This window comes from Diadema setosum, chromosome 14, assembly GCF_964275005.1.
Source record: "Diadema setosum chromosome 14, eeDiaSeto1, whole genome shotgun sequence".
Lineage (NCBI taxonomy): Eukaryota > Metazoa > Echinodermata > Echinoidea > Diadematoida > Diadematidae > Diadema > Diadema setosum.
Window position 1 is genome coordinate 36,639,547 of NC_092698.1, and position 17,440 is coordinate 36,656,986.

At 36.7% G+C, this 17,440-nt stretch overlaps 1 protein-coding gene across 2 annotated transcripts; it reads right to left on the reverse strand.

Moving 5' to 3' along the window:
- Positions 1 to 1,862: 1,862 nt before the first annotated feature.
- Positions 1,863 to 10,680, reverse strand: LOC140237422 (uncharacterized). Of its 2 annotated transcripts, none has more exons than XM_072317343.1 (4): positions 10,554 to 10,680; positions 3,464 to 3,693; positions 2,752 to 2,877; positions 1,863 to 2,388 (listed from the first exon to the last, which is right to left on the reverse strand). In XM_072317343.1, exons 1-4 carry the CDS (start codon positions 10,558 to 10,560, stop codon positions 2,260 to 2,262), a joined length of 492 nt encoding a protein of 163 aa, XP_072173444.1. In that variant the 5' UTR covers positions 10,561 to 10,680; the 3' UTR covers positions 1,863 to 2,259. The 2 variants fall into 2 exon arrangements, with proteins under 2 accessions (XP_072173444.1, XP_072173443.1); XM_072317342.1 differs by lacking the exon at positions 10,554 to 10,680 and adding an exon at positions 4,909 to 4,936.
- Positions 10,681 to 17,440: the final 6,760 nt, after the last annotated feature.

The window sequence follows — 17,440 nt, forward strand, 5'->3', positions numbered from 1 at the left end:
TGATGATACTGATTACATTAGATTGAAAAATGGAAGTAAAAGGTATTGGGTTAAATGACTGAGGGGGGGGGGGGGGGGGCAGGGTGGCAAACAATGCTGCCAATGGAAATAAGTAACAATTCTGATAAAGGTCCACCTTTCTACCAGTATCTTCATGTTTGTTTTTTGGGTTTTTTTTAAGCAGGATTCGCTACAATAGGGACTAGCTACTGAATCAAAATGCTGGGTATCATGATGTTACTGTACTTATGCCACAAGCACTGCACAACGGTCCTATAATTTGACATCCTGTGAATCACGTTACCCTTGACCCTATCGTCCGTGCTCTAGTCATTGCAACGATCAGAAATGGGAAAGGTATTTGCTTTAAAAACTAAAGGAATAACAAAAAACAAAACAAGGAGAAAAGGGACATGTTCAAACAAGACATCCAGGTCCAGATTTCTAGCCTGTTGTGCAATATGCGGCAACACAGCTGGAGTGCGTCTGACTAAGAGATCAATTTCCCACCAGACATCACTGCCAAATACACGTCATGCACCACTTTGTAAAGGTCGCAATAGATGCAAAAATCCCATAAAGGAAGTCAGTTTTTAATGCATGCAAGATGGTAAGTAGTAATTGACTCAGTCCCAGTTGGCTTGGAAAACAAACAACAGTTAAAGAAAAAAAAAATCTAGTGCAGAATTGTGCATTTATGACTGAAATTTAAGGCTTAACATTAGTCAATCCACTGCCAGTTTACACCATCTGCTAACTAAATAATCAAATGTGCTAGACAACCATCATACATTGTAAATGTACTTAATAGTAAAAGCTTACAAGAAAATATTCAGCTACAGGGTGAAATATGATACAGTATAGCTGCCACATTCAGAGATCAACATAACATACATGGTTATTACACACAAGATACAGACTTGCCAATCCCTCACATGCTAAAAATGTGCTCTGTCTTTCCTCTGTCATAAAAGAAGTTAAAATTTGAAAGCTGCATTACAGCATCTCATCTCCCTGATTACAGCCATAGTTCAATCTTCTGTGTAATTGCTAAATAGTTAAATATATATGTACATGATGTCTGCTAACATTGAAGGCATCGTGTGGAAATACGAATGACACATTGCAAAGGTTTTTGATTCACAATTAGTATGTGTACATGAGTCACTGTCATGGGTTATACTCTAATATCCTATGCTGAATAATTTTTAATTATATTACAGGACAAAAAGACTAACAGGGAGAGTAACATGATGAATTTAAGAACAATACTTTGAACTTACTCTCACAGGTCAGTGTGTGCAGTGTTAAGAATTTACAGTGCTTTTCCTTGACTGGAGCAGAAGGCATTGACATACGACACTGTAAGGTTGAACTGGTCAAAAAATTATCCCTCCTGACATTCTGGTATTTAAAGATAGTGTATAGAGTTGATATGACACTACACTTGCCTCCCGTATTGTCTGATTGTCAAGGTATACCAAGGGTAAACAGGAGCCAGTGAGTGAGAGTACAAAATCAATGCTCATCAATTTTCTGATGCCGTTTACTCTGCTTAAAAGAAGCTTCACAGGGCACTTCAGAGATTCATTACATCACAGGTCAAATTTATGAACACAGGTTCCGCCATACATGTACATACACCAGGGAGATGGAAAAGAGATTCTCTCTTCCACCTCCCTGCATACACTATACAAATGCAGTACTATACTGAAATTTTCACATGTCTCCAATTCCTTGGAACATCTGTATAAAAATTTGCTGGGAGCCACATGGCTTCCTTAGTCTGTGCGCGATAATGATCCTCATATTCCTGAAGAATACTCATTCATAGCAACTTTGAAATGACGATGGTTATGGTTTAAATCTAACCCTCTCAGCGCAGCTTCTTCAAAACACCATAGACAGTGTATGCCATGGTCATAACAGAGGCACATGTAACCTTGGTACTTCACTTCACGAGGAGAGGACAGCAGTCACAAAGTCTATGAAGTCAAATTTTTCCATAGGCACAGTTGAAAACAGTAGTTGAAAAAGGCTTGACTCATAAAATGTACACTTGTCATATTTTAGCAAAGATATCATTACAATACATACACCAGACAACTACAATCATGCCAGTCATTTAATGTTCCAAATGTGGCAGCATCAACTCTATAGACATAATCACACACAACCTACGTTTCAAACGGGTGATGTCGCCAGTGAGGTTGGATGCCATTTTTTGCTCTTGTACACAGCAGAGCCGGCAGAATTCACCTACCACATCGTATAGCCACCATCCGAGCCTCCTGTCATCCAATTGCTTGGCCGCTGGGTGACCACCACATTCTGTCCCTGCTGGGTAGCCATCTGGGCTGCATTTGGAGCGCAGCCTGGTGGGGGAGGCTAAAGGGAGGAGGAGGGGAGGGGAGGGTGGAGAATCAGTTATCTGCCACAGTCATGATCTGAAGTCACTACACTTAATATATAAAATGTACATCAATACATTTAAAGAATATTATTTACTGATTTGAACAAAAAGACACAAACTGCTCATCTCCTCCTAAAATTCTGCCAAGTCTTAACTTCAGACATTACATGTTTCAAAAGGACTTCATCAACATACAGACTCTAAAACACCCTCTGTTCACAATCATTGAAATAAAAAGTTGTAGTCTGGTTCTCTTGGGCATACAAATGCTTACAAGTGCAACCTGGAAACATAGACTGGAAGTTATCATGATGGTGATAAATAAATACAGTACTCACAGGAATAGAGGGCGGCGTCCTTCCATCAAACCGTGCACCAGCATCAAAGCCACCTTGCACTAGAACAGACTGGGGCTGTTGTGGTGGGGGAGCTGCTGCTACAGGATAGCCTGGGTTGTATGTTGCCTGCACATAGAAAAACAAGCATGGGACTATGACTTGAAGTATAACAATTTACTGTCAACCATCAGTAAAAAACATCTATACAAGTGCCTCTCTAAGCATGCTTGGAAAGTCGCAATTGTATTCGATAGTGTGATCTACATGACTAAATTTTCTTTACTGAAATTACAGTATGACTGCATGATGTACATGTACATCTATCACAAATTACCAAGCACCTTACATGAATTGTAACTTCAGACAGGAATCATCTAGTACTTGAATAGCCAAATTCAATATGTATAGGCATGCCTCTTTTGAACATAAATTTCCCACGTCACTAGAAATGTATGAAATGTTAATTTTTCTTTTGCACAAGAGCTCTGAAATGTTGTGGGCAGAAAATAAAACATGAAATTTCTAAAAAATTCCTTTTTGAATTGGGCTTCATTACATGAGAACTGGTGTAACAAAACACATTTCCAGCATGTGCTCAGCAAATGTACACATAGGCCTAGGGTCGCAACTGAAATGAACATCAGGAGTGTTCACACGTACAATTCCTTTCCATGTTATAAAATAGTACTAGATGTATAGTGTAATATCTTACTGGGCCTGGAGGTGGGGCTGTGGCTGAGTATGGAGGTGGAGCGGAAGGGTAGCCGGCCCCTGGAGGTGGAGCAGCATACATTTGCTGGCTCTGGACTGGTGCTATCGGAGGCTGAGCCGGGTACTGGCCTTGGGGAGGATGTCCCGGGTACTGGCCTTGGGTAGGATATGCTGGCTGTTGGGTGGGGTAGGATGCCGCTTGGGTTGGGTAGGGCTTCTTGCCATCATTCTCTATAATACAAGAAAGATATTGAAAACTAAATATTTACTCTTTTCCAATCACAAACTCAAAAACATACGAATTCACACCTCTGTATACAAAGATATGACCTATTGTACCACAAATGTTGTACATATTTGTGTGGACTTAACTAAGACCAGCCCGAAGCATCCCCACAGTTTACAAGTTCTGTACAATGGAGCATGCATCCCAGGTTAATGTGGACTTTAAACATCAACCAACTAAATGACACATCCAGGAGCATTGTAGACACTTCTTTTTAAAATTGTTCATAATCACCGCGCACTTAAACTTTACAGACAAAGGGCCCGAATTCATGAAGGTGGTACAAATGAAACCATGGTTTAAACCATGGACAGAAACCATGGAGCACCAAGTGTCGCATGGAATTAACATTACGAAATCAGTCATTTCATCGATGAAATGATTATTTTGTAACGATATGACAATTTGTAACTCAATGAACATTTCATCCATGAAATGATAATTTTGTTAACGAAACGGTCATTTTGTCGATGAAATGTCCAATTTCATAACGAAATATTAAATTCCTTGCGACACTTAGCGCTCCATGGTTTTTGTCCATGGTTTAAACCATGGTTTCATTTGTACCACCTTCGTGAATTTGGGCCACAGAGTCTAATTACAAAGATGAGATTTTACAACATACAGGGATTGTCTGCATTTATAGACACAATGAAGAGAAATGATTGGATAGGGTTGACCTATCACACATCACACTGTCAATGGTGTATGACAAAAAGTTACAAGGAATGAGGACAACACTAGCACTGCAGTTTGCAGATTTTGCATCCCCTCGTAAAAAAGGAACAAAGTACATGTTTGTATACACAAGTACAACTACACAGTAGTGGGAGCAACAATCAGCAATTCAATGTTGTGAACATGCACTTGATGACAGACCTCGCCTATTCAAAATTCCAGGATTATCCAGACCTCTTTGCTTCAAGTTACTTGTATCATTTACTATTTTTGAAATCATACAGTTTTAATGTATTTTCATGTAAATTTACACTGAGGAGATTGCCATACCATACCAGAGTATTTTCGTGACTAAATTTATAGAAATTTACCTACATGAAACTGCAACACAAAGCTTACATATACATCTTTTAATACAATAATACTACAGTACAGTACGTCACCCCTTATCAATTTCCTCTATCGAAATCAGGCTTGCTTACTTTTTGATTTTCCAAATAGAGGCATACTCAACGCTCAAAGCAATCCTGCTTTAATTTCTAAACAGTGCCACAAAAACTTGAGTTGGGCAAAATGTGGAATAGTTCCAAGTTAACAATGGATCACCACCACTGGCACTGCACCACTCTCCTGGCAGCTGACGACGCTTCAAGACAGTCCAATGCAATGCAATGCCGGTATTTTTATGCTTGGTGCACCCACTGGCCACTGCTGGCGAGGGTTTTCCCTATGAATGGGTCGACGTGAAAATGAGTCGAATCAATGTAAACCCGAGTGTCACAGTAACACACGAATTCTGATCAGTCCTCTGTCTTCTGAGTTCTGTCTCACCGACTTGTGACGACGTGAGGTAGGAAAACAGGGAGTAGTAGAAGAAAAGGGCTGGGAAGGACTGGTACTGCAGTGGTCAGCAAGTCCTAGGACTAACTTTAGGTATCCTACAATCCGTTTAGCAAGAATGGATTTTTCACCACGATCTCCACCGTACAGCACTGCCGAGACATACACATCAAGTCATAATAATGCTCTCTGTACCGATTACTGCACTGCCAGCCAGGGTACGAAGGTGAATGAGTAGGCGAGGGATCGCGCTAGTCGTGCTTTTCTGTTTACAAAAGAGAAACTAGTCTTTTTCTAGTCCGCAATGAGATATGAATGTTACAGTATAAGCCAGAAATCCTTACAGATGATTTTCTGTAGGTAATTGGCTTGTTTTCATTCCTTGATATTATTCAAATTAGTTTTTTTTATCACATGAACTTCACAATGAAGATTTACTGATCAATGATTACTGCCAAAAGATGCATACTGTCTGAATTTTGGTGAATGAAAAGACTATCATTGTATTAATACAGTGTACGTAAGTTTCTATTTTGGGGGATTCGGCTTGTGATCGTAAAGAGGAATGTGCGTGTTGATTCGTCACAAATTCCTTTACTAAATCTCTTGTTTGTTTGGACTTCGGTTATTGTGACGTCACTACTGACAAAACTTCACTAGGTAAAGTGACGAAAGTTCGGCATGGCCATGTTGTTGTCTACATGCAGGACAAAAGTTTGGAATCCCATAAAAAATAAAATGAATTAAATTCTGAAAGTCTTGGAAAAACTACACCAATTTCCACCGAAGAATTCTGTCTCTTATTATTGTCACGCCCGCTCTGGTGCCTACCCACGAACCATAAAACAATGCACCTTTTCTCTCTTTTTTATATTTTTGTAAGTGAAGCTGGAATAATAAGATTCCTTATGCAAAAACATGTGATACTGTAACAATGTTACAAAAGATAACGATGCAGCATCGAATTGGGGAATTTTGAAAACAACTTTTGTTTTATGAATAGAGGTCAAATCAAAAGTATAATAAATTCTAATGATTTTGATCTTCTCTGTAAGAAAATACTCATTTTTTCCTCGCTGTTTTAGAGGTTGCAAACATTTTCAAGCATCATGACGTTGTCAGCTTAGAAATGGACTCATCGGCAATAAAAAATGTCGATTGTAATAACAAAAAAGATTCCCCGCAATGAGCAACAAAACTAAATCTGCAAGATGATATAGTCCGTTTTAACCTATGACACAATGCTGTAGGCCTAAACAACGTTTACAATCGTAACAAACAAATACGATACACTAGTAGCTGCTGTTGAATCTTCAATATGCACAGTACACTCGACAATTTGATAGAGCGGTCAGGAGAGAGACCACAGTTTTGGGGACGAAATCAATCCATAAAGTTTATATGGGATTGACTTTGTCATTACTACCATTACCAATGTTTACAATGTCAATGACAACGTTAGAATCTGATTTTCAGAGAAAATGATTAAAAGAATCCGCTGGAAACTGCCACACGAAGTTTAGAGCTGAGCATAGCGATATACACTGTATAATAATTTTCTTCTTTGTATATAGATACGGAGCTCAGATATCATTGCATAACGGATATCGGTATATGTATATATATATATATATATATATATATATATATATATATATATATATATATAAGTAACAAAGCTGCAACAAAGTTCATGCTGTATTCACCAACGGTTTATTTCTTCACACAAATTTTCGAGTAAAGGGCGGCGAGACGCTCGAAAATTTGTGTGAAGAAATAAACCGTTGGTGAATACAGCATGAACTTTGTTGCAGCTTTGTTACTTATCTTTTTATCTTTCCAACACGTGGACTACCTTATCAACATATATATATATATATATCAGGGCTCCACACTATTTTGTTTGGTGGCCCGAAAAAAAAAACACAATAAAAAACATTAAAAGTCCTGTTTTTTTAATGAGTCAAATATTTAAATTTTATTATAGTAAGAATTGGAAGTTGGACATATCTAGGCCTACTCATAAATAAACCTCAACAAACTCGCAACACTCACTCTCAGGCACTCATTCAGTCCTTTTCATCCATCCTTTAAACAAATTTGACTGCTAATTTCCGGCGCAAAAAGTTGCGAATTTATTGACATACTTTTCAAAAAATTTGCCTTTTTTTGAAATTTGGTGGCCCGACTTTCATTTTTGGTGGCCCCGGGCCACCGGGCCACCGTTAGTGTCGAGCCCTGTTAATATATATATATATATATATATATATATATTATATATATAATGATAATAATAATGTGTGTGTGCGTGCGTGCGTGTAAACATAAACCTGAAAGCAAGAGATTATTACGCATTTGTATAGAGGGAGACAAAAAATTAAGAAAACTCACACCTCAAACATAAACCTGTCCATGAACAGTGCCAGGCTTTAACAGGGGTGCTTTATAATCATGTTTGCTTTGTATAAGAAAGACACAATCATCAGCCTCTCGACAAACGTTGATAGGGAAGGCTAAGGAATATGGTGAGGATGGACGTACATACACACGTAAGTTTAGAAAATGCTTTCTTCGTGTGCAATCGAGTGAATGAATTCATCAAGCATCACGTGGAACCATGGAGAGTGGAATTTAGACGAAATTCATCAGTCAGGTTAATCCTTTCAAGCACGCCACAGCATATATACTTTTGTTTCCTACAAGTCTAAAACGACATTATTTTGTTCTTATACATAAACTCAATAATCTATAAAATGCAATAAGCGATTGAACGATCTGTTTTCCAACTTCATTTGTATTATAATGACTTTCTTTTGTGTTTAAGAAGTGTTTCCTCTATGGAGGGTTCAATGTTCAATACTTAAAAAAGAAAATGAATGAGATAAAACTTTTAAATGAACCCATTTTTCTCTATCCATTATACATATACGAGTCATATTTGGAAAACAAATAAATTACTTGATCCAATCAAAGTACTTGGTGCTCTCGTTTCTGCATCTGAAATGTTTTACGTATCTGACCAAAAAAAAAAAAAAAAAAATCTCCACATCTTACTATTCAACATGAAACAAACGCAAATGTCATCATTTCCTATAGGCCTATCACAGCTATATCCCTCTTCACTAAAATGTATGCGCAGCATTCAATGAATTGGAATTTTCAAAATAATGCAAAACCGTTGCCGTATTAGTTCATTTGAACGACAAGTTGCGAATGGGAATGACTATTATTTTGATGCATGAGCGTATATTTGACAAAAATGAATTATTCTAATATGAATTGAATGACATACAACGTGTATTATGTAACATAACAACCAGACTCCAAGGTATCTGAATATACTCCTTATGAATAAAGAGAAATATTAGATCCTATGAAATTCACAACCTGTAACTCAGCTATGCATGCATGCATGCATACAATAATCCAAAATCTATATACTTCTGGTGATCATGAATCAAGGACCTTCAAACACAGAGTTGTGGTAATCACGCGTTGCATGCATATCCATGTTTCACAGTTGCTGCAACAGAGCCTTGAATTCTCCCCTTGACTATCAGACAATTCATATCCATAAACTCCCTTAAAAAGCTCCGGAAACACATTCATTTTTCAATCCACTCTCTATTACATGTCTATCATAATGTGATGGGTATATATGTGTGTGTGTGTGTGTGTGTGTGTGTGTGTGTGTGTGTGTGTGTGTGTGTGTGTGTGTGTGTGTGTGTGTGTGTGTGTGTGTGTAGGCCCTATCATGATTTACACCCGTATATTGCCTCCATGGATCTAAATGATGTTTGAAGTCTAAGAGACACTATAAATTGAAGCTTGCTCAAAACTGTTTTCATTAAATATTCTGAAAAATGGTCTTAAATTTTCTATCTCTGTCATTTTGTAAGCCCTCTGAGCCTTTGGGTAGGAACAATGTACCTTAAATTTATTATTCAATGATATAGACACGTCAATACTCACGCCATGGGACAATGCGTATATAAGTATACCCGCAATGAACACAAAGATTGATTCTGATTTATCGTTAACTTTTAGTGTTAGAAACCCTCAAAATATTCTACAAGAAAGCACATGTGACCATGAATGGATTTGAATTCTGATAAAAATCATCGATGTATCGATGTCAAAATAGACCAATTGAACTTAATCATTGCTCTCTGACACAATTATTATAATATGCAGGTTAAAATTCTTCTTTTTGTTTCTTCTTCTTCTTCTTCTTCTTCTTCTTCTCTCTCTCTCTCTCTCTAAGGTGATAGTCATATGCGATTATGGTCAAGATAGTTAATGTTTTCATATTATCTTCCACAAAGCACCATTATGATCATGGGCAATATACGTTTTATTAAAAAAAATGTTAATGTATTATGCAATCTAGACAAGCATGCATGATGACTATACACTGAATACAAGTCATGAGTGAAACCAGTAGACCAAATTTAAACGATGTTTGAGACTTCTTTTTAATAAAAGTATGATTGATCATCCTTGAAAATACCGAAGAGACATCATCTGCTGACTATGGAAGAGATCATTATACACACCAAAGAGATTCTATGATGTAAACTATAACCTCTTTGTATCGGGATCATGACAATAAGTTATACAATGTTTATAAATTGCCATTGATGCCATGCACGATGCCTGTATCAATATGAAACTGTATTATACAACACTGAAATGACATACAGAAACACTCAAAAGAGCACCAGTCCACACAATCATGAGAAATAATGAACCATGCATGGAATTGAGGAATATTTTGGAGAATCAGAGGTTGAAGAGGATGTAATTTTATACGAAAGAGAACCATTCTCAGTACACATCCCTATATACTATACTTCATTTCAATAATGTTTGATCGATCTGCATAATAGGATAACAATTTGTTATGCATACATTATGATACTTTTTAACGGGCGTATACTCGTCATGGTGACGCCACTATGGGGCATCTCGCAATACAATCGTGTCCATATCGATATTGGAACGCACACGTAAATATTATACATAAATCACAACTGGGTGTATATTACTGTATGTACGAATTCGTATATAAACGAAAACAAATCACCATCAACAACGTAAATCTATGGCTCACCGATCCTTATTATGTAACTGCAGGCCAATTATTATTGTAATCAAGGTTACATACAATATGCGCGTACTATTACATGTATTATCAGATAACTCTACGAATTTATTCCTTGAAAGTGAATACACAGGTGCACTAAACCACTGAGGTATATGTCAGTTTCATTCTCAGTTTACTTACTTGACATGGTGCAATATTAGTCCTTGCTTTTTCGAAGCGCTCAGAAGGTGTTTCTCACTTTAGGTTAGGATGGCAATCTGCAAACGAATGTAGAGTGAACTCGTCTATACAGTGACCTACAAGCTTTTTATAGCATGGAGTGGGCGTGTGTGAGTGAATGGTGTACGCCACAGCGTTCGGTTGCTATCTCCCCGTAGAGTCCGAAGGTCTCTTGTCCATGTACAAAATGCATTGACAGAAAGAGAATTGAGTAGTTGAGAGGTTGGTGTGCCTCAGTACGAGGGACGATAGTCACAACGGTACATTATTTGCGTTGATTATGTAATATGCTAAAGACAACCGATACGAAGCCCTATGGGCTGTTATGTCGCCACGTTAGCTTTAGCGGTGGACATCGAGGGAACCTCATTGGATTTTGTCTTGAGTGGGCCTCTGTAGTTCGCATATATAGATTGCTTATCGCAGACCAATTGAAGGCCATTGGTGACACATTTATTGTGGCTCTAGTGGCGTTTGATGATACTACCGAAAAAAATGTATGAAAGGGTGACGTCATCAAAACTTCAATCGATTTTCTTTTCACTCTTGCACGTGTCATCTCATGGTATGATAATCTTTCCAGCCTCAGAACATTAAAAAGATAACTGTTAGAAAAAGGAAAATTATACATAAAAACCATGTTAAACTGCAGAAATACTCGTATGTGATATCTCTCTCTCTCTCTCTCTCTAAATATATATATATATATATATATATATATATATATATATATATATATGAGTACATGGTTATATACACACACACACACACACACACATATATATATATATATATATATATATATATATATATATATATATGTGTGTGTGTGTGTGTGTGTGTGTGTGTATGTAAGAGAAATATGCTTTGTTTAAGAAATATTTAAGAAATCAAACGGTACAAGGAAAATGTATGGAGTTTAGAAAATAGGTGAACAATATAATAAGAACATGAAGCACTGAACGAAATTACTAGGATATCAAATTAAAACGATAAAACATACTTTAAATGAAGACTAGCTGTAAAGCTATCAATGAATGAAACAGGAAATATCAGAAATTAACAATAACTGAAATTTAGTGCAAAGGTAAGTCTGTCACAAATAAAATAGAAATAAGCAAGGTGTATGACAATTCTTGTTAGCTAATGTGGAAAAGAGATTCATGATGATTCATGTTTAGATCTATAAAAATTATTCTTTCAAAAACCATTTGCGTGAAAATGTTACTGATTTTTTTTTTTATTTCTTAGTCCTATTACAATTTCAAATGTTTTAGATATAGGGCCTACTTTTAGAATTTGGTGTAAAATTGCGGGGTACGATGTATTTGACACAAAGGTATATAGCAATATCGATGCAGTTGTGTATCCTTTGTGGAATATTTTATGCTTCTATTGAACAGGGCATTATTCAAGTGTATTAAAAATTAACAAAGTGACACCAATTTTTGAGAACGGCAATAAAGCGTTTGTAAGTATTATATTACATTTCTGGGTGTTATTATTGATGAAAGATCATACTAATCATATTTCTTTTAAAATATGAAGAACAATTGAGGTACTGAATAATCTAAAAACATGTACCTACTATTACTGAAAATTTGTTGCAAATCTGTATGATATATAGTATGGTTTTATCACATTTGTTACATTGTAATATAATATAGGATAGTAATATTGTGCAATATATTTATTGCAGAAACTTTTTTAAATTTCAAAAACGTGCAGTACGTACAATAACCAAGTCACATTATTTGGCACATACTAAAGAATTGTTTTTAAAACTATATACTATAGTGTAGTACATTTGTATAAACAAATTTCAGACTGCTTCATCTATTATGTATTATTTCACAAAAGAGTTATGACCTGATGTTTTTGATGATTACTTTATCAACCCGATGAGGACGAGTCCCGAGTATACTCGGGCAACTGTCTGTGGGAAATGCCTGTTGTAGCAAAATCATGCAGTCCGTCCTCAACGGGTTAATAATTCTGATGTGAGCACGTTACTTACTTACTTACTTACTTACTTACTTACTTACTTACTTACTTACTTACTTACTTGGTTATCATAAAATGGAGTCCTTTTATATAGACACAATTTCTCAGGAACCGTATTTTTACAAAGGTCCCATAATTTGGAAGAGCGTGTCAGATAGGTTTAAACAGACTTCCACTTTCGGCAATTTCAAAAGGAAGTATTTTTTTTTTTCTATTGCAGAAAGAATAACGCAATACACTGTTTAATGATACCTATTGTTCGTTCATGTATTGTTCATTGTTGTTGTTGTTGTTGTAACTTCTTTGTTTGGATTTATTTATGTTTGTAGCAATTAACGTAACAACAGCAGTAAAAGAAAAAAGAGGTTGGCCTTGATAGGTCAACTGGCTTTTGCTAATCCCCATGCACGTCTGCTGCGCTTTCTTGTGTAAAGTGATATGATGGCATGTGACCTTATTTCCATCTATTTTGTGTAATATAGGTTTTCCCGCCCCATTTCATCAGGTTTGCATTCGGATTAACTATGAGAAGGCGTTCAAATTCAGGCGATTTTCGTCAATGCTCTGCTCTCACGAGTCAGCTCAGTCGGTAGCGCGCCTGTGCATGCCTCACGATCCAAAGGACCCCGGTTCGATTCCCAACTCAGATCTTGCTTCATCGCAAAGAACAGGGTGTTGAACCCGGTGAAATGCATGGTCCCACCTCACATCCAACTGGACCCCATGGAAGACCAGCTATAGATTGCAGCTAAATATGGGCTATCCAGCCATCTTCTCAGACGGAAAGGAAACAAACAATTTTTATTCTTTCATCATTCAAGTTCGTTTCATGTCATTCACAATATTCGCGCATCATGGCTGTGTCTTTGCCTTTGACCTTTGTCACATAATTATTATCTTTTGATATAGTAGCGAAAAGTACAATGTGTATACTTCAAAAAATTGTTTTTCTTTCAAGGATGATGGCTGGTCATTTATATGTAATGAGACATGAATTAATATTGTATACGTTTCCTATATCTGGATTCAGAGGAAATAAGATTGTTGTGACACCATCACTTGAACCTTCTCAAGAATTCAATACCATTACTGTGGCCTGATACACAAATTGTTACACACAATATTATTAGCCCCACCATATACATAGTCAAAATTGTGACCAAACACCCTACTACTTATACCACTCGATATGCCCTTTCTTGCCAATTACGTATACCCAAACCCAGAACTGAATATAAGAAATGCTCCTTCCCATATGCTGCAAGCAAATCATTTAATGAGTTGCCCATTTTTATTCAGACAGCCTCCTCATTGCAAACATTTAAGAATCGTGTATACGCCAACATCAATCTCTCATATAAATTTGATACGAACCCTTTGCACTATAGCTGTCCATTATTCAGATATCTATTTTCTCGACCGCTCGTTTTATGTTCTTTCTTATGGGGTGTTTTATGCTCTCACGAACCGATTGTTCTTTAGCTGTATCATATCTATGTTCGTTTTGTTCTTGTTTTTTATTGTGTGCACATTGTAATGTGATGTATATCAACGCAGGGCTCCCTTGAAGCAGGCCTTTGTGGCCCTGAATGGGACTATTCATATACCCTGCTTTTAAAGACGACTTAATAACTAACAACTAACTGACTAACTGACTAACTAACTAACTTACTAACTAACTAACTTATTAACTAACTAAATAAATAAAGAAAGAAATAAAGAAATAAAGCGGTCCACAGCCGACATCACGTCTGCTAAATAACTCACATTTCTATCATGATGGTTCGTCACAAATTAATAGATTGTGTAATACCACATTCATTCGTACGAGACATAAGATGTTGTATGCTATTATTTTGTATATGTTACTATAGCATTCTCTATAATATGCCAGCGTTGTTCTGGACTGTTCGCTTGTCTTCGATTACATCAGGGAGCCACCTCCCTGATTACATCTATACTGCATAATCTCTTTCGACTGCCTCACCTTGTTAATGATTCACGACGCATTACTGTTCATTGGGTCAGGTGCAGATAGTCCGGAGACTGAGAGGGAGTTCATCTCAGGATTGCTCAAGTATCATGGCTGCTGATTATAGGCCGGGGAAGTGGGAGAAATTATAAGCAGTGTTCCATTAACTCATATGAACTTTTCTGTTTTGTTTTGTTGCTTTCGATTGCTGGTTGTAGTTGGGTTTTCTTCTTTTTTTTTTTTTTTTTTTTTTTTTTTTGAAGGGGTGTGTTATGGAGGGGGTGGAGGGCAAGAGGGAGTTGTTCTAATAATCCTGAGTGTGAACTCACTGGCTTCTGAACAAAGTGCTTGAATTTGTTCTTTTTTTTTTATCTATTCAAGCAATCGGATTCTTCAAAAAGACAGACCATTTTTCTTCATAAAGAAAAGAACAGGAACTGCCGATATTCCTTTTAACCCCTGAAATTTGAGCATTTTTTATTTTCAGTGATCAACTATTTTGTATAATAATCAATGTATATACATGCCCTATTTTCAACATGGGTTGTCATAATTATTATTTCATGATAATATAGCCCGGACTTTGGCATGATTATATTTATCATAAAGTTCACGTTCAAGTTTATTTCATCTTTCCTCCTTTTGTATAGTACATTTGATTTACATTAGTAATGACAAACTCACATGTATAAAATAAAATGAAAATGTATAGGCCTACTGATGAAGCAGGAAAAAAAGAAAGAAGAAGAAAGTTGAGGAGACCCATTTATAGGAAAAGCAACTGGTTTGTAAAATTAAGGGTCGTCATAATCACAACAAAATATTCAGCAACTGATTAAATACTAAATACAAGTATTCAATAACTATATATATCAAGCAAGGGGGTATGGATAGGAAACAAATATTTACTAAAAGGGACATAAATAAAAAACAATCACAACGTTGAATAAGAAATAAAGAGAAAAAGATAGGTGTAAAAGCAAGTAAATGCATAGTTCACAAAAACAATGAGGGAAAATTAATAATGATTAGGCCTCATGTAAAATAATACATTTTCTAAGCATCATTCAACAACTATAATAACAAGCAAGGGGGTACTATGGGATAGAAAACTAAATATTCACAAAGGGATATAAAACAAAAAAACAATCACAATGTTCAGATAAGAAATAGAAAGAAAAAGAAAGATGAAGCAGAAAGCATATAATTGATATAATTCACAAAACAACGAGGAAAAATGATAAAAATTAAAAAATATAAGCCTACTTCTAAACAACTTGGCCTGTATAGCATATTTGACAATCATAACAAGGAAGATGGGGGTATATGGATAGAAAACATTATTCACAAAAGGAATATAAAACAGAATAAATCAACAATCGCAATGTTAGATAAGAAATAAATGAAAATAATAGAAGGAACAGAAGCAAGTAAATTCATAAGATAACATTGAGGGAAAAAGAGAAAGAAAAAGAAGGCTACAAATGTGAAAAAAGTATTCTGTTCTTTCTAAAGATGTTATGCATTAACAAGTTAATGAACAATTTTATTAAACATGGCAACACAACCATTTAGAGTGCAAGTACACAAGTCAACCTAGTAATTGACTTCAGTTTACCTTTAAAGATTACAAAAAGTTACTTGCTTGTGAGACAGATGTATCTTTATGCAGGGCTCGACACTAACGGTGGCCCGGTGGACCGGGGCCATATGCACCCCAAAAATGAAAGTCGGGCCACCAATATTTAAAAAAAGGGCAAATTTGGTGGCCTCGGGCCACCAAAATTTTTTGAAACTTAATTATGTCAATAGATTCGTAACTTTTTGCGCCGGAAATGCATAAATGCATGCAGTGAGTGTGTGACTCATAAAAAAACCCAAACAAACAAACAAACAAAAAAAAGACAGGACGTTTAATGTTTTTTATTGTTTTTTTTTTTTCTGGCCACCAAATTTTTCTCTCGGGCCACCAAAAACTTTAGATTTATGATTTTTGGTGGCCCCATTGGGCCACCAAAAAAAAGTATGGAGCCCTGCTTTATGGATTTATGAATTCATAACTTGCACTAAAAACCCCTCAGTGTCATGCTTCGTAAAACTCAAAATTAAAATGTTTTCTCTTTGTAAAAGTGACTTGCGCCATCTATGGTTCACATCCTGCTCATGATGATATTGATTGGGTAGAGTCAAAGAGATTTTTCTCCTCGGTTGTTTACACAAGTTTGTGTGCATGTGTGTGTACGTGTGTGTGTGTGTGTGTGTGTGTGGGGGGGGGGGGGGGTGGCTGAAGTCTCTTTCTATTGTTGCATGCAGCTCTCCCAGATGAGAATCCCTTCCTTTCAACGCAATCGTGCTGATCGACCGCACGTTTTGTATCCAGAACAACGGGACGCTAGGCTAGGAGAACCCGGCTGGCTCGGGGAGGACGGACATCCATAGCTGGATGGTCAACGTCTGACACGTTACTACAGGTAAACTTTTAGTAATCATGTGAACGATGAAGATCTCATCACCGGGCAAAGAGGTAAAGAGCATTAAGACTGCAACTGCAGTGTTCTTGGATTTAACGCTAATGAAAGACGCAAGGGAAGGACATTTATATTACCAAAGGCAGGGGTCTAGAGATATTCTACTGGTTTCTTACTAGCTTTAGATTTGTTTTAATGCGAACAATCCAAAATCTTTCGAAAAGTAACTTTGATTAGAGGACGAGTGCTCTGCCATTCCGTGAGTCTCTCCGTTGCGGCCAGTCGACTCGCCCCGATGTTGCGTTGCCAGTGATCAGCAGCGAGCACATCCCACCTGCTAATCCAAATGCCAACAAGATTCGACCAGATACTACAATAGTGGTGAGACTTGTAACAGTTGTTAC

Excerpts from the sequence above, each read along its gene's own strand:
- LOC140237422 (XM_072317342.1), bottom strand. The coding sequence starts at position 4,933 with ATGCCTCTATTTGGAAAATCAAAAA. Across the intron at positions 3,694-4,908 it reads TCTATTTGGAAAATCAAAAA|AGAATGATGGCAAGAAGCCC; the intron begins GTAAGCAAGCCT and ends CTTGTATTATAG. Across the intron at positions 2,878-3,463 it reads CAGCCCCACCTCCAGGCCCA|GCAACATACAACCCAGGCTA; the intron begins GTAAGATATTAC and ends TTCTATGTGCAG.